This window comes from Aspergillus melleus, assembly GCF_016097325.1.
Source record: "Aspergillus melleus strain CBS 546.65 chromosome Unknown contig1, whole genome shotgun sequence".
In the NCBI taxonomy this organism is placed as follows: domain Eukaryota; kingdom Fungi; phylum Ascomycota; class Eurotiomycetes; order Eurotiales; family Aspergillaceae; genus Aspergillus; species Aspergillus melleus.
In genome coordinates, this window is record NW_025763370.1 from 394,277 (window position 1) to 415,523 (window position 21,247).

The following is a 21,247-nucleotide window of genomic DNA, read 5'->3' on the forward strand; positions in this document are numbered from 1 at the left end:
ACTTTTGTAGTCGTTGAATACGGACTGTCAAGGATCTTTCTGTAGTTAGCTTTTTAAAACTCTAGACAGGCGCAATCCTAGCTATCCAGCCTCTCTTGCTGTCTTGCGTTCGTCATCATGACCCATTTGTGTCTCTGCTACAAAGGACACATGCTCTTAGAGACGTTTAATTCACTACATCGGATTACTATGATTGAAATGACCGTTCACAAAGTAAATTATGCTACGCTGGGACCGTAGCTGATCAAATTATGAGCTAGAAGATACGTTTTCCTTCATCCCTCAATACGAGATTGTTGTGGCATATTGGCGCTATGAGGCATATTATTTGAATATTCAGTCGTCAAGCTTTTCCAGAGTTCCCGGATTATGTGCGACCCTCTTCCCGCGTTGGTCATGGAAGAGCACCTAAGACGTATCAGTATTATCTCTTTTACACAGAATCCAGGCAACATTGGAAAATATTTACCTTAGGAGGATGCTTCACGCCCTCTTCTTCTGCTTCTTCTTCGCTTGTAACAATTTTCTCCACCTTGGGAATCAAACTCAGTTAACATATATCGTAAGCTTCCAGTCTATGGACATCTGGAAAAATGTGGAGATACCTCTCCCTCGTGTTTACCACCCCGAATCTTAGTGAAAACGTGGTCTCCCGGGTGGATAGCCTCGCCGTGCTTATCTTTGATATCATCCATATTGTTGGCGGCTAGAATGTAAGACTTTCGTTATGAAAACATTCACTTGAGGGATATAAAAGAAATCGTGTAGAATATTAGCGAGTGCCTTATGCCGGCCGCACGAGGAGTATCGGCCTATTTATGGTGTAATATCATCAGGCCACGGCCAAAGAAATTTCGGATGTATGCATACGTCATTATTGAGTATTCCTCTAACTACATTCGATATTCAATTTGCTCGGATTTCTTTATCCAAAATGATAGCTCCTTCCTGTCTGATGAATAACTAATTCAAGATATCAGTCTTGGCTGCTATCAACAACAGAACATTCCTCCCCACAATATGATGATCAGCGCGTTATCTCAAGGATCTACCATCCGTCCAAGATCACCCCAGTTACCCGAATGAGCGTTCTATTACACTACTAGATAGACTGCAACATGCTACGTCAGAGCTAGATAATTTTGGAGAATTATACTGACGGCTATTGGAGAGTCTGCTCTGACGTCACCGTGACCGAAGGCCAGAGCCTGGAACTAAGCTTCGCTTTGGTAACATATATTTTTTCATTCATGGTATGTTACCTGCCCAAGGTATTATTCCGTATAGGAAGGCATCCATGGATATGTAAGACACTAGCCTGGCTGGTCGCACGTCGTACCGCGCTGGCGACGCCCACGTTACAGCCCTATTCCGAAGACGTCAATAAACCAATGTTTCCCTGACTTTGTCCCAGCAGCAACCTATCGACTCATGCAATATTGCTCAATGAAAACATACTTTAATGATCCCAGGGCCAGAAAACTGAATCCCCAATGGGGTTAAATTACAGCTGAACCAAGTTGTGTAATACGAGTGCACGTCACTATGATGGGAGGAAAACCGCTGGATAAAAAGCGTGGTAAAGCATGTCGTACAGCTGATTCTTTGTTTGGATTTCCTAAAAATGTTCGCGCAAAGCTGTAGTCGATTTCCAAAGTTCCAGACTCGTTTGACTGTTGCTGCAATACTGAAGTCACATCGCAGCTACCGAACAACCCTCATCCGCCCAATGGCTACTATCGCTCACGCGAACGAATGGATGAACACCTCCGGGGAGACGGCCCCGGTGTGGGTGCATGACATGCCATTCTCTAAATACCCTCGCTTCGAACCTTTATCGCAGGACGTCTCAACAGACGTATGCGTCGTCGGTTCCGGCATAGCAGGTATTTCGACTGCCTACGAGCTCATCACCCGCGGCAAGAGAGTGACGATGATTGAGGCGCGCAACGTGCTGTCTGGTGAAAGTGGACGAACTAGCGGCCATCTTTCCAACGCCTTGGACGATGGCTACAGTGCGATTGCGAAGAAACACGGAGCCGATAAAGCGACCGTCGCAGCCGATAGTCACACCTGGGCTATTGATCGGGCGGCAGACATTGTCAACAAACTGAAACTTAATTGTGAGTTTCGGTATTTGCCTGCAATCGAGATCTCTCAGTACCCTCGTGGGGATCCCAAGCACGACCGGGAAGTGGGCATGCTTCGAGATGAAGTCGACGCTGCTACGAAAGCCGGCGTAAGCGTTTCTTTCCGCGAGGGCCTTGCTGTCCACGGATGGGACGGCGAGATTGATCAGCGGGACGGAGCCTTGTTCATCGGTCAAGCGACCTTCCATCCGACTAAGTATATGGTTGGTATGCTTGAGTGGCTAAAGAAGCATCCGAACTTCCAATGTTTCACGCACACGCGAATGGCGACTATCGATGAGAAAGACCATGTTCAGGTTCGCACAACTAATGGCCATACAATTACTGCAAGTGATGTGGTAGAGGCCACCTGTATTCCAATTCAGAAGCTAAGCATTGTTACGGAATTGGAATACATGCGAACATACTGTATCGCCATTCGAGTGCCCAAGGACTATATCGAGGACTGCCTTATTTACGACCAGGCCGACCCGTACAAGTACATCCGCTTTACCAACTGTGACAAGAATGACGACTATCTGGTGATTGGAGGGTGCGACCACAAAGTAGGTCAAGATCAAGTGGAAGGTCGCTTCCAGGAGCTAGAAACATGGGTGCGCGACCGGTTCACCAGAGCCGGTTCCGTTGACTACAAATGGAGCGGACAGATCTTCGAGCCAGTGGACTACATGGCGTTTATCGGAAAGAACCAAGGAATGAACCATAGCTATGTCGTTACCGGGGATAGCGGCAACGGATTGACACACGGTATATTAGCCGGCAAATTGATTGCAGACGAAATTGAAGGACGCGAGAACAAATGGGCAAGCCTCTACAACCCAAAACGACTCACGAGTATCGTGAAGTCGGCCGCAGCTATGCTTGAGCATGACCTGCAGATCAATACTCAATACAAGCGGTATTTGCAGACGGACATCAAAGATATCGAGGATCTCGCGGTGGGCAGTGGTGGTGTTCTCAACAAGGCTGATACGGCAGCACCGGCGGCCGTGTACAAGGATGACGAAGGGCAAGTGCACCGCTTCAGTGCGATTTGCCCTCATATGAAGGCGGTGCTCAGTTGGAACTCCGCAGAGAAGAGCTGGGATTGTCCGGTTCACGGAAGTCGGTTTAGCTGCGATGGTGTTTGCGTTCAGGGTCCTGCCAAGTCAAACCTGAAGCCCTTGGATGACTTCTCCCAGTCCAAACAGCAGGAGCAAGAAGCATTGTGATGTCTATAATTATCGAATAGCATTTGATTATTTATTATTGCGAGTGAAGTACATTTGAATGCACTGGATGTCTGTTCTAGCTCCTTTCGTAGGCTCCTGGCAATTGAAACATTTCGTAGCTTCGTGGGAGCTTTTTTCTGACCAGCCAGCATAATCTAGAAGCAAACAATCAGTAGGTTGTGTTCCTGATCACTATCCTTTCGCACCGCTACCTAGGCAGATAGAACGCGAGGGAAAGAATCTTGAGAAGACAAAGGTTCTGAATGCAAAAGAAACATAATTAATTGTGTAGTAATTTCTGGACGCCCAGTAAGGAGAACCCATGCGTTTACAAACACATCAAACAGAACAACAGTCTCTGGGACGAAGCTATTTCTCGCCAGGATATACATACATACCACACGCCTTATACCTTTCGTTCAGCCGTGCTACTCCGAAGACTCTGACTCCCTACGGCCCGGATCCCAAAGATCACCCTAAAGCTAACCCTCATCCTCTTCCCCATCCCGACAACAAACAGACCAATCCCAAGCACCCACTCTGCAAATAGAATCGGCAGCGCGCGATACAAATGCGGGTTACAACCCTGAGTCCAGATATCCATCAAAACCTCATACAGCTCATGTGCTGGAAAGACGTACCCAAGCCGATAGAAACCAGGAGACTGTTCGAACGGCCCAATCGTACTTGTCACGTTGACAATAATCCAGGTCAATATGAAGTAAGGGACGAAAGGCATAGGGACTATCGCTGTTACAAAGTCGATGATCAGGAAATGAACGTGCATGGTGAGCCAGATTGCCATCCATGTTAGGGCATACTGATTGGCCGTAACGTTCCAGTCTTCGCGAAAAGCCCAGATGTAGCCTGTCATGACGAGTGATGCGATGAATGTGTATATTATGGAGATGAGAAAGCGGAGAAGGGTGTTTTGCTTGGGTGAAAGGGTGCTGAAGAGATTGTTCTGCATGGTGATACCAGTGAGCGCCATAATGAAGAAGAATTGGATGATGATAGGCATGACCATGGACACGGTGTTGTAGTAGAAGCGTACACCTTGAGGCATTGGGTGGAGGTCCGTTGAGGCGACGGAGATCGGGTCGAGGATTGTTTGCGCTATGGAGGGATCGGAGGTGTTGATCGAGGGAAGGACTTCCGTGCCGTTTGTCTGCTTGTATACCGCTGCTGCGGCTTCGGTGATCTGTACCAAGCTTGAGTACACGCCCTGCGCGTAGGCAGGATAACGAGCGCTGCTCCATGTGTATCTTAGTGCATGGAAGCTGTCGTATTCTTGTGCGGCTTGCGGTGAAGAAAGCGCAGCTGATAGTTGTGTGGATGCGTTCGCCGTAGAATAGATGGCTCCCCAATAGTCACCACGGCAGATGGCTTGTTGAATATCTCGTGGTGTCGGATACTGTTGCGGAGAATGTTGAATAACAGTAGGGACTGAAGGGCCTTTCATCGCGTTGTAGGCTGTAGTGACAGACTCGCCGATCACAGCTTGATCGTAGTCAACATAGAGCACATTCATTGAGCTGTATCGCGAACCATCATGATAAGCAGAGCCATAAAGGTAGCTCATGTTGGCAAAGATGAGCAGCTGTAGAGAAACCGCTGCGCCAATTATGGCAACGAAGAACGGTTTGAGAGGCATGGTTCCCAGCTGTGGTGAGAAAAAAGAGACGGGTCTACCTAGGACAGTTTAACGTTTGTTGGAGTGAATTTATAGGTATGCGTAGGAGTCACCCTCGGACTTCGCACAAACCGTCTGTACAATTGTCCTAACTCCGGGCCTCGCCCAGACCACGTTTGGGTCTTGCAGATCTGGATTGTACAACTATCAAATGTAGGAATGATCTGCGCCACGGAAGCTGTGCCTGCCCCCACAGGGTCCGATGAGGTAAGCGGAAGCAATCAATTTTTGGCACACGCTGCAAATCTATTGAGCCTACCAAGTATGTCGGATAGTTCTGTCCTTTAGCCATCTGGGCACTGGTGTTCGCTATTTACTTGTTTACTCTAACGCATACCTGGACCGTCTAGTGTCGGCGGAAGCTTTTCTGCGCTGAGAGTCGTTATGTTCCAGCAGTACGCTGTTCTAGCAAGTTTCCCAGATAAGGCCATTTGTTAGTGGGTCCGCCATTTTATTAAGGGATCAATATGCACTTATAGCGTCCGACATAACCGTATGAGTCCCGTACTAGAAGATCCACTTCTGGGAAGTGATAAAGCCGCCCGGTGTCTGCTTGGGATGAAAAGCTCTTCCTATTGATTCTTACCTTGCATTGCCCTGCCCGTTGGCGAGTACGCAAACTGAAATGCCCCTGAATGTTACAGTTGTTGGCGCAGGCCTTGGTGGTTTGGGTGCTGCCATAGCATTAAACATTCAAGGACACAATGTCACGGTCAGTATTTCTGTTATATTTGGTACGGTCATCATCTAATGGAACAGATCAAAGGTCATTGAAAAGTCTGCTTTCCTTAACGAGGTCGGTGCTGCCATTCATGTGGCCCCGAATGCGACTCGCATCTTGAAAGGTTGGGGTTGCAACCTGGACTGGCTGCATCCCGTTCACTGCGAGAAGCTACAGGTTTGGGATGGGAATGGGAACCTCCTACGAACTCCGATTGTAGGGTTGCCAGCCAATCCAACCGCAGAAGTCATACTCTAACGTTATTAGGTCACAGAAGAGCATCGCAAGGCTTTGAATGTGTCCGATGAATGGGTCCTGACCCATCGAGTGGACCTGCACAGTGCTCTGCGTGCTACTGCAGCGCAGATTGTCGACGGCCGCAAGATTGACATACGACTGTCCTCGCGGGTCTTGTCTGTGGTGAGTAGACATCTGTCCATCGACTGCAATGGCGGCTAACCGAGTGGATGAAAAGAATACGGAGAAGGGAGAGGTTGTGCTCGAAGATGGAACGAAATATGTGGCCGATCTAATCGTCGGTGCCGATGGGGTTCACGTAGGTAATCCTCCATGGATACCCGAGAGAGATCCTAACCAACATGAACAGTCCCGTTCCGTACGTGCGATTATGGGGGAAGACAGGGGCATCGTACAAACTGGCCAAAGCTGCTTCCGATTCTTGGTGCCCATTGAAAAGATGCAAAGTACTCCACTCACCTCCAGGCTACTTGAGAAGATCGGCCTTAACGGCGTCCACGTCTTCTCAACAGAAGACCGCCGTCTCGTTGTCTACCCCTGTCGCCAAGGGCAGTTGCTCAACTGCGCCGGCATCTATCCGCCTGGTCTAGAGGAAGACGCTGGGACGGATGCTTCTTGGCATAATGCTGGTAGCGTGAGTCAGTTGATCTACACGTTTCGTGGTTTCGGCGAGGACCTGCTGGAGATGTGCAGGATGGCTGAGGATGTCAAGCTTTGGAGTCTGGCGTCTCGGGACCCCCCGCCTACGTTTGTTAAGGGCAAGCTTGCTTTGATCGGTGATGCAGCTCATCCCATGCTTCCTCACCAGGGCCAAGGCGCCGCGCAAGCATTTGAAGACGCGGCTGCTCTCGCTGGGGTTTTGACGGCGGACACGACTCCAGACAAGTTGTCGCATCGTCTCGAGTTCTACAACAGACTTCGGTACTCGCATTCGGTCACAGTCATGATGATGTCGAGAACCAACGACGAGCGAAGGGCGGAAATGCTGGATGAGCTCCGCCGGTATGTTCCCAACGCAGAACTACCCAAGGACATGTTCGCCTTCACTTGGCCATCGGATCCGGTGACGGAGGCAGCGGATCTCGTTGCAAGTGCATAGATAGACAGGGCGGAGTTAGAGGGTATAGAAAATGTTCAGTTGAATTGCTTCGGCGTAAATTCAATACGTCAAATTGGAGCGATACGCTTTTTCTTTGATCGCGATAGCGCTGTAGGGGGCTGGTCTGCGCAGTGCTTTCACGACTTTCAAACTTAGATGGACCTAATCAACAATTCTTATATCGACAGCAATCATATTATCGGATTTGAGCTGTTAGAGTGCTTAGGTGCTAAAATTCCTTAGTATTCGTGCTTTCCCTGGTAGTAGTGTTGTCATGATCAAGGCCCAAATCTTCCGCCTAGTAGCTATTCCACTTTTTTACATTTCCTCTGGTAGATGGTTACTCCTGGAGAAACATAGTTACCTACTAAGTCTGTCTAGATTCCTGGGCAAGATTAAAATATATGTTCAGCCAAACTCGCCCTTCTTTCTCTCGCCATTTAAAAGCCCTACTGTCTTCTTCCAAAGCTTCAGTAGGCTACAATTATCTACAATTTTCGCGTTGAAAATCTCATTATAGCCTCAAATGTTTTCAAATGAGCAAAAAGCATGACTCTATTCTTGTAACCAGTAGAAGTGGATCAACGGACAACTATTAGCTAAGCGGAGGTTCGGAACGGCAATGACCGTACGTGTCGACCTTGAGGGGAGGCTCAGGCAACCTCTCTCTAACACTGTACTGTCCACCACTTTGCTTCCAGCATGTCGCATTCTACTCCCAAGTTCACGGCCTGCGATGTGTGTTATCGTCGGAAGGTAAGACGCCTCTCATTCACTCCCCGGGACCTCAATTCTAAGCCTCTTAGATCAAATGCGACAGCGGACGTCCATGTAATTGGTGTCTCCACCAACAGTTAGACTGTACATATGTCAGGGCAGGCCCGCGGAGGCGGAAGTGTAAAACAGTAAAGAGGATGGGCTTAGTGGAACGCATAAGACATATAGACGAGCGCAAGGAAAATGCTATCGCTAACGGTCGGTCTTCCCCGAACCTTGCATGTTCAGCTCACTTACCAACTCCAAAGCCAGGGAAACTGGAGAAGGCCCTAAATCTACTCCACTGGAACTGTCACCAAGGATCATTCACTTTGCCGGGTGGGAGATTGGAAATCTTCAGGCGGGAGTGCCAAATCTGTTGCCCGAGGGTCTTCAATGGATTCAGTCTCGAACTGGGCTCCTGGTTCCTTTCCCATTCTCGCAACCAGTACCCTGGGAAAAGCCACGTCCGTCAATACAGGGAGAGAGCGAGCCCGCACCGGAGTTGCCAACAAGGTCGCTGTTGAAGGACTTCCTCGACGTGTACATGTGCTCTCCTATGCACCGAATCTTTCCCGTCATTGACCCCCCACTCTTTTCTCAAACCGTTCGAGCGGCCTATTCTCATGAAAATTCGCCACAAAACCGGTGTTATAGCGCTCGAGCGTGCATACTCAGCTTCATGGCTGTAGTTTCCGCCCTGAATCATCTCGATTCAAGCTCTAGCGGTGCTCAACTTCCTTCTATACAGCGTGATGCCTATATTACACACGCGAGTAAGCTTCTTCCGGCTATCATCCAGGCACCCCTCAACCTGGATGCGTTGCAGACTGCTATTTCCCTGGTACGCCGCCCTTTGTCTAGCCCCGTCGCTAGCCTTGGCCTTGTACCTGACTAACGGCTTCCTGGTTTGATCCTAGGCGCTCCTTAGTATTCTCGCAGGCGAAGTACAAACAGCCATTCAATATACGTCTATTGCCTCGCGCCTGTTAATGGCGTCCGGGGCTCACATACTATCCGATGATGTGGATTGCAACAGTAACGTACCGTCAACTCTCAAACAACATCTCCGCAGGCTATTCTGGTTTTGCTACACACTCGACAAAGATTTGGCCTTACGCACCGGACAACCGCATTGTCTCCGGGACGATGATTGTATTATTGATATTCCTCCAGCGTACAGAGAGAACGTCCAATCATGTCTAGATGACTCTCTCGAAACCACGGATGGCAAGATTAACGGCCCTGTCTTCCCATCCGACCTCCGTCTCAGCATAATCAAATCAAGAACATTTACAGCCCTCTACTCTTATAAAGCTTTCCAAAAGTCGGATGTCGACCTCCTCCGCTCAATACGCGAAGTGGACGAAGAGCTGGAGTGTTGGAGAGTATCCCTACCAGAAAGCCTTCGTCCGCAGCTATCGTTTGCACCTAGACAGACCAAGCCGAAAAACACATATATGGTGCTTACACATATGAATTATTATTGTTGCGTTAACCTCATTCATCTCGCGAGCAGTCGTTGCAGTGCCTGGCGCTCGACTTCCCCACAGGAGCGAGGAATGGTAGATGGACTCCAATCCAGCCTCACGCTCTCTGTCGAGGCAAGCCGTTCCCTACTCCTCTGTCTAGACGACTCCGAATCCCAAGTCAGTGGTTCAAGTTTCTGGTACACCAATCCTCAAAACCCCGTTTTGGCCCCCTTTCTGCTTTCTGACAATCATCTCTAGGACCCTCCTCTTTTACCCAATGTCCGCATGCATAACTATCTTCTGCAATCTGCTGCAGAACCCTCATGATCATGGAGCCAGGCGCGATCTGCACCTCCTGGCCCTGGCTGAAAATGCCACAGCTCGCGTTTTTCTGAGACGGGATAGTGCTTCTGATCGGGTCACTGATCTGCAGCCCATAACACAGTTTATCTCTGGAATGAGGAAGCATGCTCAGACGACTGTTCTGGGCCCTTCGCAAACGTGTCAATAAATTATAGAGGGTGCGATCGGCCCTAATATCCAACATATGTCATTAACGCCTACGGCTGAACAGCTAGATTAGTGCTGAATGCCGTATAGTTCATTCAACCTCATTTCGACGTTTGATATGAAAACAAAATAAACGTCAAAAAATTGAAACATATAATAGCCTGTATATGTCGGTAACCACCCATCCTAGCCCCAGTGGGCGTGCCGCTTTGACGCGACGCTCTAGTGGTTTTAGATGAAGTCTTCAGTTTTCTGAATATTCTGTACCTAGACTACTAGAATTTATATTTTAATATGGAAATAAAATCCAAACAGGAAAGATAAGTACAATATCATAAGTACAGCACTCATATTATCTTACTTTTGTCCTTTTGTGCTCCGGGCTACTCAACCAATATATATTAAAACAAGCAATTAAGGACGCGTATTTGCATAACATCAGATAACCCGAATAAGGCACTCACCAGTATGACTTCTTCCAGTATTTAGTATAATCCAAAATCAATAAAACCAGTTGCAACGTCAAGATTAGGTCGCAAATCAGGCCACCCCACCTTCTATTGCCGATGTACGGCATCAATCGGATGGGACGGTCGTGTTTGGGGGGAGTGAAATTCTCCGAAAGAACTGATACTTTAAGAACACTGCCGTATTAGCCGTCGACTATTAGGAGTTTAATTAGCCTGGCTTGGATATCACTTACAGGAGCATTTACTTGGACTGGTGGTCCATCACGATGACTGAAAGCGAAGTATAGACCACACTAACCTAATCAGGCACTAAATCTCCCATTGGCCGCTGTACTATCTGGGTATCGCTAACCGAAAGAGGCAGTAAGTCTCTTATTGGCTTCGGTCGGGCATTCCAACAATCAGTATAAGCAGTATGCGTCATCACGCGGCGTGGACATGTCTCAGAAAGACCATATATATTTCCCTCGCCCTTAACAAATAAGTCAGTTCCCTTGTTGCAGGCGGGATTTTCGCATTTAATCCTCCAAACTCGGATCTTGTCTCTCCATTCCCTAGACACTGCAACGCAAAATGGCTACAACGACTCATCCCGAATTCAACGAGAATACCGAAGCCCTGGAGGTCGCAGAGGCGTTTGACGGTGAAATCTGTGGCAAGACGATCTTAGTCACTGGTGTCAATCGTGGTGGTATCGGATGGTCGACTTCTCATGCCTTTGTAAGTCGTCCTGAAGCGCGGAATGCCTCGTGAGACTGATTGCCAGGCCTCCCAATCGCCGTCCCTTCTCATTATTACCGGTCGCGACCCCCTCAAAATTCAGGAGTCCATGGATGCACTTCGAACTGAATTTCCTGACGTAAACTATCGTGCACTCCATGTGGACCTTTCCAGTCAACAATCTGTCCGAAACGCAGCTGCCGAGGTCATGGGTTGGTCTGATGTACCCATGATCGATATCGTTGTCAATAGTGCCGGGATAATGGGCATTCAAGAACGCACGCTGAGCGAAGACGGCATCGAGCTGCACTTTGCGACAAATCACCTCGGACATTGGCTCCTCGCCTGCCTGATCATGCCCAAGTTGATCAAAGCTGCCGAATGCAGCCCCAGGGGCGTCACGCGAATCGTCAATGTAAGCTCAGCCTCGCCCCAGGTCTCCGGCATGCGCTGAAGTGACATCAACTTCGACAAGAGGAACAAAGATCTCCCTGTAGAGGAACAGCCCGATTACGGGTGGTTTGCGATGTGTGGATGCTCCGACATCGAAGAAGCATCCTATATTCCTCTAGATGGCTATAACCGCAGCAAGGTTGCCAATGTGCTCGTTGGCATCGCCGCGAATAATCGGTTATTTGACAAGTATGGGATTTTGGCTCTGGCCGTACACCCTGGGGTCATTGAAACAGAGCTGGGCAGGAATATGTCAGCGGAAGACCAAAAGACGTTCGCGGAGCTGAGGAAAGGCGTTTTCAAGCCGAGATCACTTGGCGCAGGGGCATCCACGAGTTTGGTTGCTGCGCTGGACCCCAAATTAGCGCAGTGTCTCAGAAAAAGAAAAGCCGACAGTGAAAATTGGGGATCTTATCTGGACAATTGTCAAATCAGTGATAGAGCTCATCCCCTTGCTGTGTCCACTACAGAGGCGGAGAAGCTCTGGGAGGTTTCGGAAAAGTTGGTTGGACAGAACTTTGCATGGTGATAAGTTCACTGCACGTGCTATGTATGATGTATTGGAAAGTCAGGTGTTGCTATCTTTGCCATCATTATTCTGAAATCAAGTGGCCATCTTGTATTCTAGCCCATAGTTGGTGTGCAGGCCGGTCATGTACTGCATGTATCCATGGAAATTTGACAAGACGTTCCTGAAATTTGCTCCAACTATCGATCCCTCTCTGTTGAGTGAATATTCGCATCTTCGAAGCAATAACCTCACTTTCCATGCCCCCCGACGACCAAATACCACCAAGTGCCAAGAGCCAAAGACTGAGGTCAGTCTCAATCTGGCACGGGTCATTGAGGAAAGCATGGAATCGCAGAGATAGGGCCTCGAACTCTATAATCCGGTTCCGGCCCAGTTGGAAAAACGAAGTCAGGACAAACATGAGCAAACCAAGTTGGCACGCTTCTTGTGAGTCGATTCGGCCTGTTGAGTCTTTTATTGGAGTGAATCGTAGAAGACTATAGCAAACGGAGACGAAGATCTCTTCAAAACCAAGGAGATCCAAGATAGGCTGACGTGGACTGCTATTCAGTAGGCAGCATATCTTCAGGATATCTGAAAGTATGTCACGAAGATATGGATTTAAATCACTGCAGGGTACGACACGAGCGTGGTTGAGACGATGCCCACCCGAGGCCAGTTTCTTCCATATTTCAGCCATACCGTCTCGGAAGAACATTGTCGGCTTTCCAGACTGTAAAGAAAGCAATATGTCCGCTCTTCACCAAGAAATTAGTCAAGAGATCCGCGACTCCGTAATAAACTACTTACTTGCAGACTCTCAAGACGAGAGTGAGATTCCCGCTGAGTTGATTGAGACCTCCCCGCAACTCCACCATCCTTTGTAGTCCCTTGGCGTGCACCTCGGCCGCGTGGCCCTGGCCACGAATTTGTTCCTGGGTGATAAGAGATATAATGAGGCCCATGGTAGAGTCAGAGAGAGCATCGCGGCTTTCGAGTCGCCTCCGGATCTGGACGAATGTCTGGGATAAATGGTATAATGCTTGTATTGTGTTGCGACCATTCCCTAGATATAGTTCGTTGCATGCCTGCATCAGACTGACGTTGCAATGATATGCTGAGATTCGGTCAAAATAGTATGTTCTATACCGGTGTAGAGGTTCCTCTCAACTCACCAGCCTCATCTGTAAAGAGCAGCCGCAGCCACACCAGCTTGGCTTCACATAAGGAAAAACCAATGGTCGTTGGGTATAGTCGTTCGGAGGTTAAATGGAAGACTGTGAATGATTGTCAACTCTCATGGAATCAATTCGAGCGGATGTATCCCTTACATTGGTTGATGATTCTGAGGGAACATGGGTTAACTTCCACCGCAGCAAGGGAGCCCGTGAGAATCGTATCCCCGAACTTCTTGTCGACTGTACTTGGAGCAACCATTCCTTGGACAGCATAGGGCCTGCGATCAAGATCCAGATGTCTTGAAGTGTGGGACTGATGCAATCTGGACGGTCGATGGATCGTTTTCCCAGAGTTTTTGCCCTTCATGACATGACGGCGCATCAGTTTTTTGGATGTTTTATCAGGCTGAATGCCATCTATAAAATAAAACGTCTTCTCCATGGAGGACTGGGGTTAAACTCAAGACACAGGTCGTCTGTGGTGCAGGACTCGGAAGATGAAGCAAAAACAAAAATAGAATTCCGTTGTGGGGAATGAAACCCCGATCTCCTGTGTGAAGAAAAGGGCCCTACTCTAGGGGTGTAGAGCTAAACTGGAAGCCGGTTAAGCCGGTGTCAGAGAAGCTCGCTGACTTTATCTCCCGATAAAACGCGAAATCTTGGCACCTGACACCGCCGGATGACCGCATGGGATTTCCCGCTCCCCACCTCCCCCCACCCCGTCTTCTGTAAAGCCGCTCCGCATAGAAGGCCACCAACACCATGTGGCACCCGGGGAAGTAGGGGTCTGGGTCCAGCAACATCCCTGCAGCAAATATGGCCCACAGCGAATGGATTAGATGTGTGCTTTTATTCGAGACCGCATCTCTCTTCCGCAGGAAGACTGAGTCGGTTCCTGCCACCGGGATCGGATATGCTCTCCGGAGAAACCATCAAGGCACTGTCAATAATCTAATTTGCAAATATGCACCCAAAAATTCCGCTGCTAAATGAAGAGCAGTGCTGGCAGTCGCTGTCCAAAGGTACTATTACCGTGCCCCTAGTGCATGTTGTGTGTCTTCTAGCAGCCAAAGATGCTGCGGCGGAGAAGCATCTGAAGCTTCTCCAATCCCAAGACACTCCTCTTTACGCGCGGGAGCTCTGCGGTCAGCTGTACACGTCCCTCTCAGCAGCCCTGAATTGGTGCGCCGCGTTGGGGAAGCTCACCCTCATTCGCATCCTCGGTCTGCTCCAGGAAGGAAGCGAAGGCGTGGAAGGCGCATCCAGCTACATTGCACTGGCTATCCACAAACGCCCAGTCGCTAGCCCCCCACTTGCCTAGACCAAATGATACTGACAATGGATTGAAGCGACTCGTTTAGTGCCTTTGAACCCTGGACCGTTTGAATGCGGCGACCAACTCCCGAACGTGTTCATTCCTCCTGATCTGGTTTTTCAAGGTCACAGTCAAAATCTATTTAAGGAAGAGATTCTTCGAGAGAATGTGTACCCTCTTGTACGTTGGTATTTGTGCTTAGATTAGAGTTCTAAAATTCGATTTGCCTTTCCAATTACCCGCTTCTCCCCAGGTAGCGCAATTTCCTCCGTTACCAACCCGTCGAGTTCAAGGGCTTGTTTGCCAATGTCATCTGTCCACGACCAGAGCACTTCTTCGGATGTTCAAGGGGGTGGGCCTCGTCGTTACTTCTGGAAATTAGAAGTCGAACTGATTTGACGTAACGCAGCTCGCTGGCCCAAGAGATAGATCGCATTACGTTCAGTGACAGGACCCACTGGGACGTAAAGAAAAGCTAGAGTCATTGCTACAATGATGAGCCTTCCCGACTGCGTAAATTGCTGACGTTGTGTTTTATTAGCTATGATTGAAATCACTTACGAAGAAGAGCCTTACCGATATTGGCCTCACTACTATCAAGGTCTCCTAAACCTAGTACGTCTTTACGGATACTTTCTAGGCGCCTTTACCTTTCTCTGGCATGGTGTGTTAGCTTCCAAATGGCCCTGAAGATGGTGGCCTCGCGGTGATGAGCGGAACTGCTTCCCTATTTTGAGCAGTATCTCGAGGAGCATCAACCGGTGAGAGCCCGTAGCCTTCACGTACTCCAACAAACCAATACTGATAAGCTTAGCCTGAGGGTGGCTGGATTAAAACGGAACCTTTGAAATGGACCGACAAGGACCTCGAATGGTTCCATGACCGAGGCTGTGAGTGGGTAAAACTCAGCATGGAACCCGGCGACTTTGTTTTGTGGGACTCACCGGCCGTTCACTACGGCGCTGCTCCCCTCGGAAACAACAAGCGCATGGCTGTTTGTAAGTCTCTGTACGCCCCATTGTGCGTAGTGACGATTGACTTACTATGACCAGACACTTGCTAGAAGCCGAACGAGCTCTTGACCGAGGAACAAAGGCAGCACAAAGTGGATGGTTTCAAGATAGGCTATATGACGGTAAGTATTTATGCCGATTCCATATGAATAATGCTAAGACCGAGACAGTCACACGACCCCACCGACTTCGTTTTGAAGGAGGAGCAAATGGCAGACTGGAATATCCTTCCTCCTTATGGCCCTCCCGTCATCAACAAGGCCACTCAGCAGGCCATCGGCATGATCCCATATGATTAGGTCCATAACGAGATTGAAAGCCATTTGCCGCACTTCTAGAAACTGGATGTAGACAACCCAGCGTTGGCAAGTAAAAGACGTTCACACAAAGAACCACTAGCAGCTTGCCACTATTCCCAGTCCACCATTCAAGATAACAACATTTAGCTAATTGATCAACTTGTTCGTTACCGTCGACGGTCAATAGATGCCCGAGCCCCTCGCCGCCGTAACACTACGACTTCAGGTTTGGACCAAGAGCACCGTATGAAGGCCGAATTGACCATCTAGAAATTAAACGACAGACGTTCTTTTATTGATCACGACAGTATTGTAGGATAAGATAGGCATTTCCAACGGGAAAGCTGTCCGTCCTGCACAATAAAAAAAGAAAAAGACTCAATCAAAGTTAAAAGCAAAAACATACAACAGCCGGGATTCGCTGGTGGTCACCCACCCAACTACTAACCGGCCGGCGTGTGGCTTAAGTACGGCTGAGCGGACGGGAAGCCCTGTTCTCCACACCCTGTGGTCGTATGTACTCGATAATTAGAAACCACAAGTGATATAGTATGCTTTTAAAATTCACTTTCTAAACGTAAGGTTCTGAACTTGGAAATGCTGTACTGTCCGTGGCTCGGCCAACCCACTGGCGGAAATCAAGACCATGGAAACCATCGTCTACACACCTATACAACAGAATTATGTACTGTGTTCCATTATACTATCTTCTATGCTCTTTTCTCTAATCAACTCCGTATACCCATCCACATCACCCCGTTTCTTCTTAATATCACAGAAACCATAGGCCAATAGACCTAGACTGGCGATTCCAAACCCGCCCACCTGCATCGGAGTAACAACCTCGTGTAGAAGCACCGTAGATGCAAAAACGGTCACCATCGCTTTGGGGACACCGCATATGGATAAGGTCAGCGCCGAGCTCTGGCTAATCAGTAAGACAGCGGAGACGTTCAACACGAAGCCAGTAATTGCGCTTCCGAGCAAGGTCCAAAATCCTGTGGTTACGATTGCGGTGAGCGAAAATCGATGGATCTCACAGAGGACAGCGAAGATACAACAAAAAGCTGCGCAGACTGGGCTGAAGTAGTATAGAGAAAGGAAGGGGGTGAGGCTTTGTTTGCGTGATGAGAGAAGGATCTCAACGAGGAGCAGGCGAACAGCCTCGAAGGCCATAGCGCCGCAGAGCATGATGATCCCGATTAGGTTCGGGTTAGATTCCGTGTAGGAGGAGAGAGTGACTCCAATGCAGATTGTACAGACGACTAGAGACACGCGGGCGTGCATGTAGTAGAGGCCAGTGAGACAACCGGCGAGAAAAACAACGACAGGGCTTATTGTCTAAGATACATCAGTACTCGGACGAGAGCTAGAGCCTCTGAGTGTGAGCGTACCTTGAACATTTGAATAAATGCGACGCTTAGATATGTGAATGCTGCATTGTTCAAGATAAGATTCAAGGAAAATGCCAGTCCGACCAGTAAAATGGACGGGAAGTGATCGCGCATGCTAGTGCATTCTGCTAGATCATCCCCTAATGACGTTGTCATAGCCAAGAGCTTGACACCTAGCGAGGTGACTACCAGGTGCCATGTCGTGAGGATGATTGGGAAGTTGAATGTTGTCAGAACATGCTTGTTGTATAACGTCACTACGACATTGAGTGACATCCAAAGCCTGTGTATGGGTGCGGTTAGAATCACGGGGGCGATGTAGCCCTAATTCGGGAAAGGATAGTCTTACCCGGCATAGAACACGGCAGCTCGATTCGGATGGAGTGATCTCAGACGGAATAGAAGGGACTTCATTTAAGCGATGAGATGGATCAGGTACCCAAGGAGTCAGGTATATATTCTTGGCTCTTTGTAAAGGGCCTCGTCTAGTATAAAAGCGCTCGGCAGCTATATCTGATGACAATATGATGTCCCTTTTACAATAAAGTGAGTAGTGGTCTGACAATGCCAACATAGTGCAGGAACCCCGTTGTTTGATCGAATTCGGACGACTTTGGGGTCCGAAAACTCGGAACCTATCCAGCACCGCCCTACGGTGTAAGTTCAGAGACTCGGGTATGGGCGGACAGCCGAAATTGGGGGCCGCTTTAGATTAGATGTCAGCAGGTGTCAGAGATTGAGAACTCTGAGACAGTAAGCTGAAGTTTGGATGACATGGGGCGAAACAACCACAGTATCCTAAAGGTATCTTTTAATGATGTGCTTCTTGGATTGATCGCCTTAACGGTCCCTGCCTATTGCCGTGCTAGAATTTGACTTCTAATTAGCGCCCGACTATGGCCCCCATCTCCAACGTAATTGAAATCCTAGGATCAACGAACTATTCATAAAGCCCCGTTTAGACAGAAAAGCCATGTGCCAGCCGCACCTGCCCCTAGGGCCGAGAAAAGTATCATCTGTAGCTTTTCTGCCTACTCACCCAACAACGGTATTTCAACAGGAAAGCCGACCTAACAATATCAGCCCCAGCTTTACCACATCCGCACCAAGATTCCGTATTCAAGGGCGATTTGGCTCAAAGTTCACATAGCATTGAAATCATGCGACGCATCGTATCTCTTCCTCTTGCAGTGCTCGGGTTTCTTCTTTATCATACTTTTCTTCTCACATGGTTGAAGGAGTGTCCGGAGACTTTCCGGCAACAATCTATGATTGACTCCCAGGATGAACTCGGTGACACTCAGAATTCCACACTAGGCGTAAGTATTCTGTTTTTTTTTATCACAGGGGCCGTGTTAATATATCGAATAAAAGTTTGAGAAGATATTTGCTATTGGGTTCAGCGACCGCACAGATAAGCGTGACGCGATGACCATGGGTGCATCCTTCGTTGGTTTGGACCTTGACTGGGTCGAGGGTGTTACGTTGGACTCAATCCCAGAGAAGGCATACCCTGCCGTGAGTATAGCCCAACCCCTGTTGTGAACCAAGTGCTCAGGTGATTAGACGTGGGAAACAGAGCGAGAGAAGCCTGTTGAGTTGGGATGCTGGCGCGCCCACATGGACGTTCTGCAACAATAAGTGTTAAATCGGCATGTGTGAAGCAGCCCAGTATCTAACCATCCAATGTGCAGAATTGTCTCGGATAGAGTTAGCAGTGCACTTATCCTCGAGGACGACGCGGACTGGGATATAACTCTGAAAGCTCAAATGCTTGAATTTGCTCGCGGCACAAGAGCAGTCCAAGAGGACAGATGGGCCCGTGGCGGGCGAAAAAGCCGTACCACTCCACCAGGGACACCCTCCCCTTATGGCGACGACTGGGATATGTTGTGGCTTGGATTTTGCGGAATAGATTCTCGAGAAGACGAGCGACTATTTTACATCATACCCGACGACCCAACCGCACCGCCCGTTTCTCGTCGCACAGATTTCAAACATCCATTTCTAGTCGACAATAGCCAAATGCAACAAGCCCGTCTGGTTTTCGACGCCGTCGGTGGAGTGTGTACAGCAGGATATGCAGTGACATACGACGGCGCACGCAAGATTCTCGCTCATCTGTCCATGGCTCCGTTGAATGAACCTGTAGATGTGGCGTATGGAGCAATGTGTGACTATACAGGCGCAGACGACAATTTCCGCTGCCTGGCACCATATCCTCCGCTGATTGGAACCTGGAGACAGACTGGGTCTAGTGAAGGCGACTCGGATATCTATTACACAGGGGATGAGTGGCATGAGGCGTACTCCGAAGGTATCGTGTACAGTGTCATGCTGAATGCTCAGCGCTTAGCAAACGGCGAGGAAACGTGCCTAACACAATGGGAGGAGACAGAGCATCTGGAAATTGATCCGTCGGACTTTGTGTCGCCTCGAGGCTTCCTATATGAGCGACAGGTACCAGAAGCTCGGCCGACATTATCACAGTCCGAGTCTTCATTCAACTCTCCTAACAGCATCACCCCCCCGGGCTCTCCGACGTTATCATTCTCTCCTTCTCCTAGCATTCATGTGGACAACTATCTTACCTATGATGTATTAGAGTAGCTTTCTGCAATCAAACCAATCTTCTTGAAGTACTTCTATAACAAGCCGAATATAACTTCCATCCTTTAAGTAGTAATCAAAGGGTTTAGGAAACGACCTTCTATTTAGCTTAGCTGGCTCTAATAACCGCATTCTGTGGCAATAATTCTTCGGTTTTATCTCCTTTCATTTCCTTTTCCGGACTCGCAAGCGTGCTCTCGAGCTAAGCCCGGACGTGGAGGAAGACCCATTTTGCAGGCTTTGTTGTAGGGTTGACTTTGCTTTGCCTGTAGGAAGTATTTGGTTCGCCTAGGATATTAGTTTCGTGCTGTTCAACGATGGCATGGGCGGAAAGATATATAACCACGACACGTTTTCCAAAGTTGAATAGCTGAGGCTCACGTAGGGGTGGGGATACTAGCAAACAACCAGAATTACCTGAGACGGGAACAAGATATTCAAGGAGGAAGGGAAAGGAAAAGATACAAAGCAATCATGTAGAGAAGCTGTACAGTGGGCAAGTGTTTGACTTGTTTGTACTGGTTGCAAAGTTGACAGGTATTAGTCAGCCATCGCAACAAACGACCGCACGTGACCGGAAGATACCGGAGACTGCAGGAGGCACAAGTAGATTCCAGTCAGGCAATCATTCCCAACCTTGCATCGTCGCCGTCAAAGCACGACTCGAACGAGGCTGAGATGTCTCAGGAGCTGGAAAGCCCGCCACTCCGGACTGATCTTACTACCCAGGCCTGTGATACATGCCGGAAACGCAAAGTAAAATGCCATTTAGCTCGGACCGAGTCTAACGTCGCTGCCCGTTGTGGCCGTTGTGAGCGCTTAAATCGACCATGCACCTTTCTAATGCCCGCAAAGGTCCGCGGCCCCAAGAAACGGTGAGATTGGCCTTTGTGATAGCTGAGCTCCGCTGACATGCAGCAAGCCTTGCAGCAAGTGGACACGGTCCGCATACTCCCACTAACGTAATCGGACACCGAACCGCCGCGACACCGAACCGCCGGCCGCCCACTGCCGCGATCATCAAAGCGCTCGATTTCAACGATTTAATCAAAAATGAAGCGATTTCAACGCCCAAAACTGCAGAAAACGTAATAAAAATTAATCGTACTCTATTTCCTAATTAGGAAGGACATTTTAACCGATTGTGACCTTCCTGATTGCAATTACTGCAGCGCGGTGGCCGGCGTGTTGAAGGTCCCTGAGCAGCCCGATTTCTTGCCTCTTCCGCAGCTTTATTCGCCATTTCTTGACCTTCTTGACCGGTCAAAGTGCCTCCTGCTTGAAGATATCGTCGTGAAGCCTTTTTCTTGTCTTTTTTATATTGCTCTACTGCACGAAATTGGCGTATTTCTTGTTGAAGTAGGACCGCGTTCTGCATAGCCATTTCCGCACCTTTATAGACCTTCTCAAGCGC

The 21,247-nt window shown here is 48.8% G+C and overlaps 11 protein-coding genes across 11 annotated transcripts; 7 read left to right on the forward strand and 4 right to left on the reverse strand.

Annotated features, from left to right (window-relative positions):
• Positions 1-178: 178 nt before the first annotated feature.
• On the reverse strand, positions 179-795 carry LDX57_000158 (DUF2945 domain-containing protein). The gene is made up of 3 exons (XM_046081806.1): positions 606-795; positions 470-532; positions 179-408 (listed from the first exon to the last, which is right to left on the reverse strand). Exons 1-3 carry the CDS (start codon positions 693-695, stop codon positions 337-339), a joined length of 225 nt encoding a protein of 74 aa, XP_045937762.1. The 5' UTR covers positions 696-795; the 3' UTR covers positions 179-336.
• Positions 796-1,519: 724 nt separating this feature from the next.
• LDX57_000159 (FAD-dependent oxidoreductase) lies at positions 1,520-3,428 on the forward strand. The gene has a single exon (XM_046081807.1). The coding sequence runs from the start codon at positions 1,625-1,627 to the stop codon at positions 3,359-3,361; it is 1,737 nt and encodes a 578-aa protein (XP_045937763.1). The 5' UTR covers positions 1,520-1,624; the 3' UTR covers positions 3,362-3,428.
• Positions 3,429-3,767: 339 nt separating this feature from the next.
• On the reverse strand, positions 3,768-5,015 carry LDX57_000160 (SNG1 family protein; the record flags this gene model as incomplete). Its single annotated transcript, XM_046081808.1, has 1 exon — positions 3,768-5,015. The coding sequence occupies one exon, from the start codon at positions 5,013-5,015 to the stop codon at positions 3,768-3,770; it is 1,248 nt and encodes a 415-aa protein (XP_045937764.1).
• A 743-nt stretch (positions 5,016-5,758) lies between these two features.
• LDX57_000161 (uncharacterized protein) lies at positions 5,759-7,132 on the forward strand (the record flags this gene model as incomplete). The annotated part of the gene is made up of 5 exons (XM_046081809.1): positions 5,759-5,766; positions 5,814-5,991; positions 6,043-6,195; positions 6,251-6,331; positions 6,383-7,132. The coding sequence occupies 5 exons, from the start codon at positions 5,759-5,761 to the stop codon at positions 7,130-7,132; spliced, it is 1,170 nt and encodes a 389-aa protein (XP_045937765.1).
• Positions 7,133-11,082: 3,950 nt separating this feature from the next.
• LDX57_000162 (uncharacterized protein) lies at positions 11,083-11,514 on the forward strand (the record flags this gene model as incomplete). The annotated part of the gene is made up of 1 exon (XM_046081810.1): positions 11,083-11,514. One exon carries the CDS (start codon positions 11,083-11,085, stop codon positions 11,512-11,514), a length of 432 nt encoding a protein of 143 aa, XP_045937766.1.
• Positions 11,515-11,586: 72 nt separating this feature from the next.
• Positions 11,587-12,597, forward strand: LDX57_000163 (uncharacterized protein; the record flags this gene model as incomplete). The annotated part of the gene is made up of 2 exons (XM_046081811.1): positions 11,587-12,014; positions 12,160-12,597. 2 exons carry the CDS (start codon positions 11,587-11,589, stop codon positions 12,383-12,385), a joined length of 654 nt encoding a protein of 217 aa, XP_045937767.1. The 3' UTR covers positions 12,386-12,597.
• Positions 12,598-12,830: 233 nt separating this feature from the next.
• On the reverse strand, positions 12,831-12,989 carry LDX57_000164 (uncharacterized protein; the record flags this gene model as incomplete). The annotated part of the gene is made up of 1 exon (XM_046081812.1): positions 12,831-12,989. The coding sequence occupies one exon, from the start codon at positions 12,987-12,989 to the stop codon at positions 12,831-12,833; it is 159 nt and encodes a 52-aa protein (XP_045937768.1).
• A 1,177-nt stretch (positions 12,990-14,166) lies between these two features.
• On the forward strand, positions 14,167-14,523 carry LDX57_000165 (uncharacterized protein; the record flags this gene model as incomplete). The annotated part of the gene is made up of 1 exon (XM_046081813.1): positions 14,167-14,523. One exon carries the CDS (start codon positions 14,167-14,169, stop codon positions 14,521-14,523), a length of 357 nt encoding a protein of 118 aa, XP_045937769.1.
• Positions 14,524-15,427: 904 nt separating this feature from the next.
• On the forward strand, positions 15,428-15,829 carry LDX57_000166 (uncharacterized protein; the record flags this gene model as incomplete). The annotated part of the gene is made up of 3 exons (XM_046081814.1): positions 15,428-15,511; positions 15,581-15,652; positions 15,701-15,829. The coding sequence occupies 3 exons, from the start codon at positions 15,428-15,430 to the stop codon at positions 15,827-15,829; spliced, it is 285 nt and encodes a 94-aa protein (XP_045937770.1).
• A 681-nt stretch (positions 15,830-16,510) lies between these two features.
• LDX57_000167 (uncharacterized protein) lies at positions 16,511-17,719 on the reverse strand (the record flags this gene model as incomplete). Its single annotated transcript, XM_046081815.1, has 3 exons — positions 17,573-17,719; positions 17,224-17,506; positions 16,511-17,170 (listed from the first exon to the last, which is right to left on the reverse strand). The coding sequence occupies exons 1-3, from the start codon at positions 17,635-17,637 to the stop codon at positions 16,511-16,513; spliced, it is 1,008 nt and encodes a 335-aa protein (XP_045937771.1). The 5' UTR covers positions 17,638-17,719.
• A 1,190-nt stretch (positions 17,720-18,909) lies between these two features.
• Positions 18,910-19,848, forward strand: LDX57_000168 (uncharacterized protein; the record flags this gene model as incomplete). Its single annotated transcript, XM_046081816.1, has 1 exon — positions 18,910-19,848. The coding sequence occupies one exon, from the start codon at positions 18,910-18,912 to the stop codon at positions 19,831-19,833; it is 924 nt and encodes a 307-aa protein (XP_045937772.1). The 3' UTR covers positions 19,834-19,848.
• Positions 19,849-21,247: the final 1,399 nt, after the last annotated feature.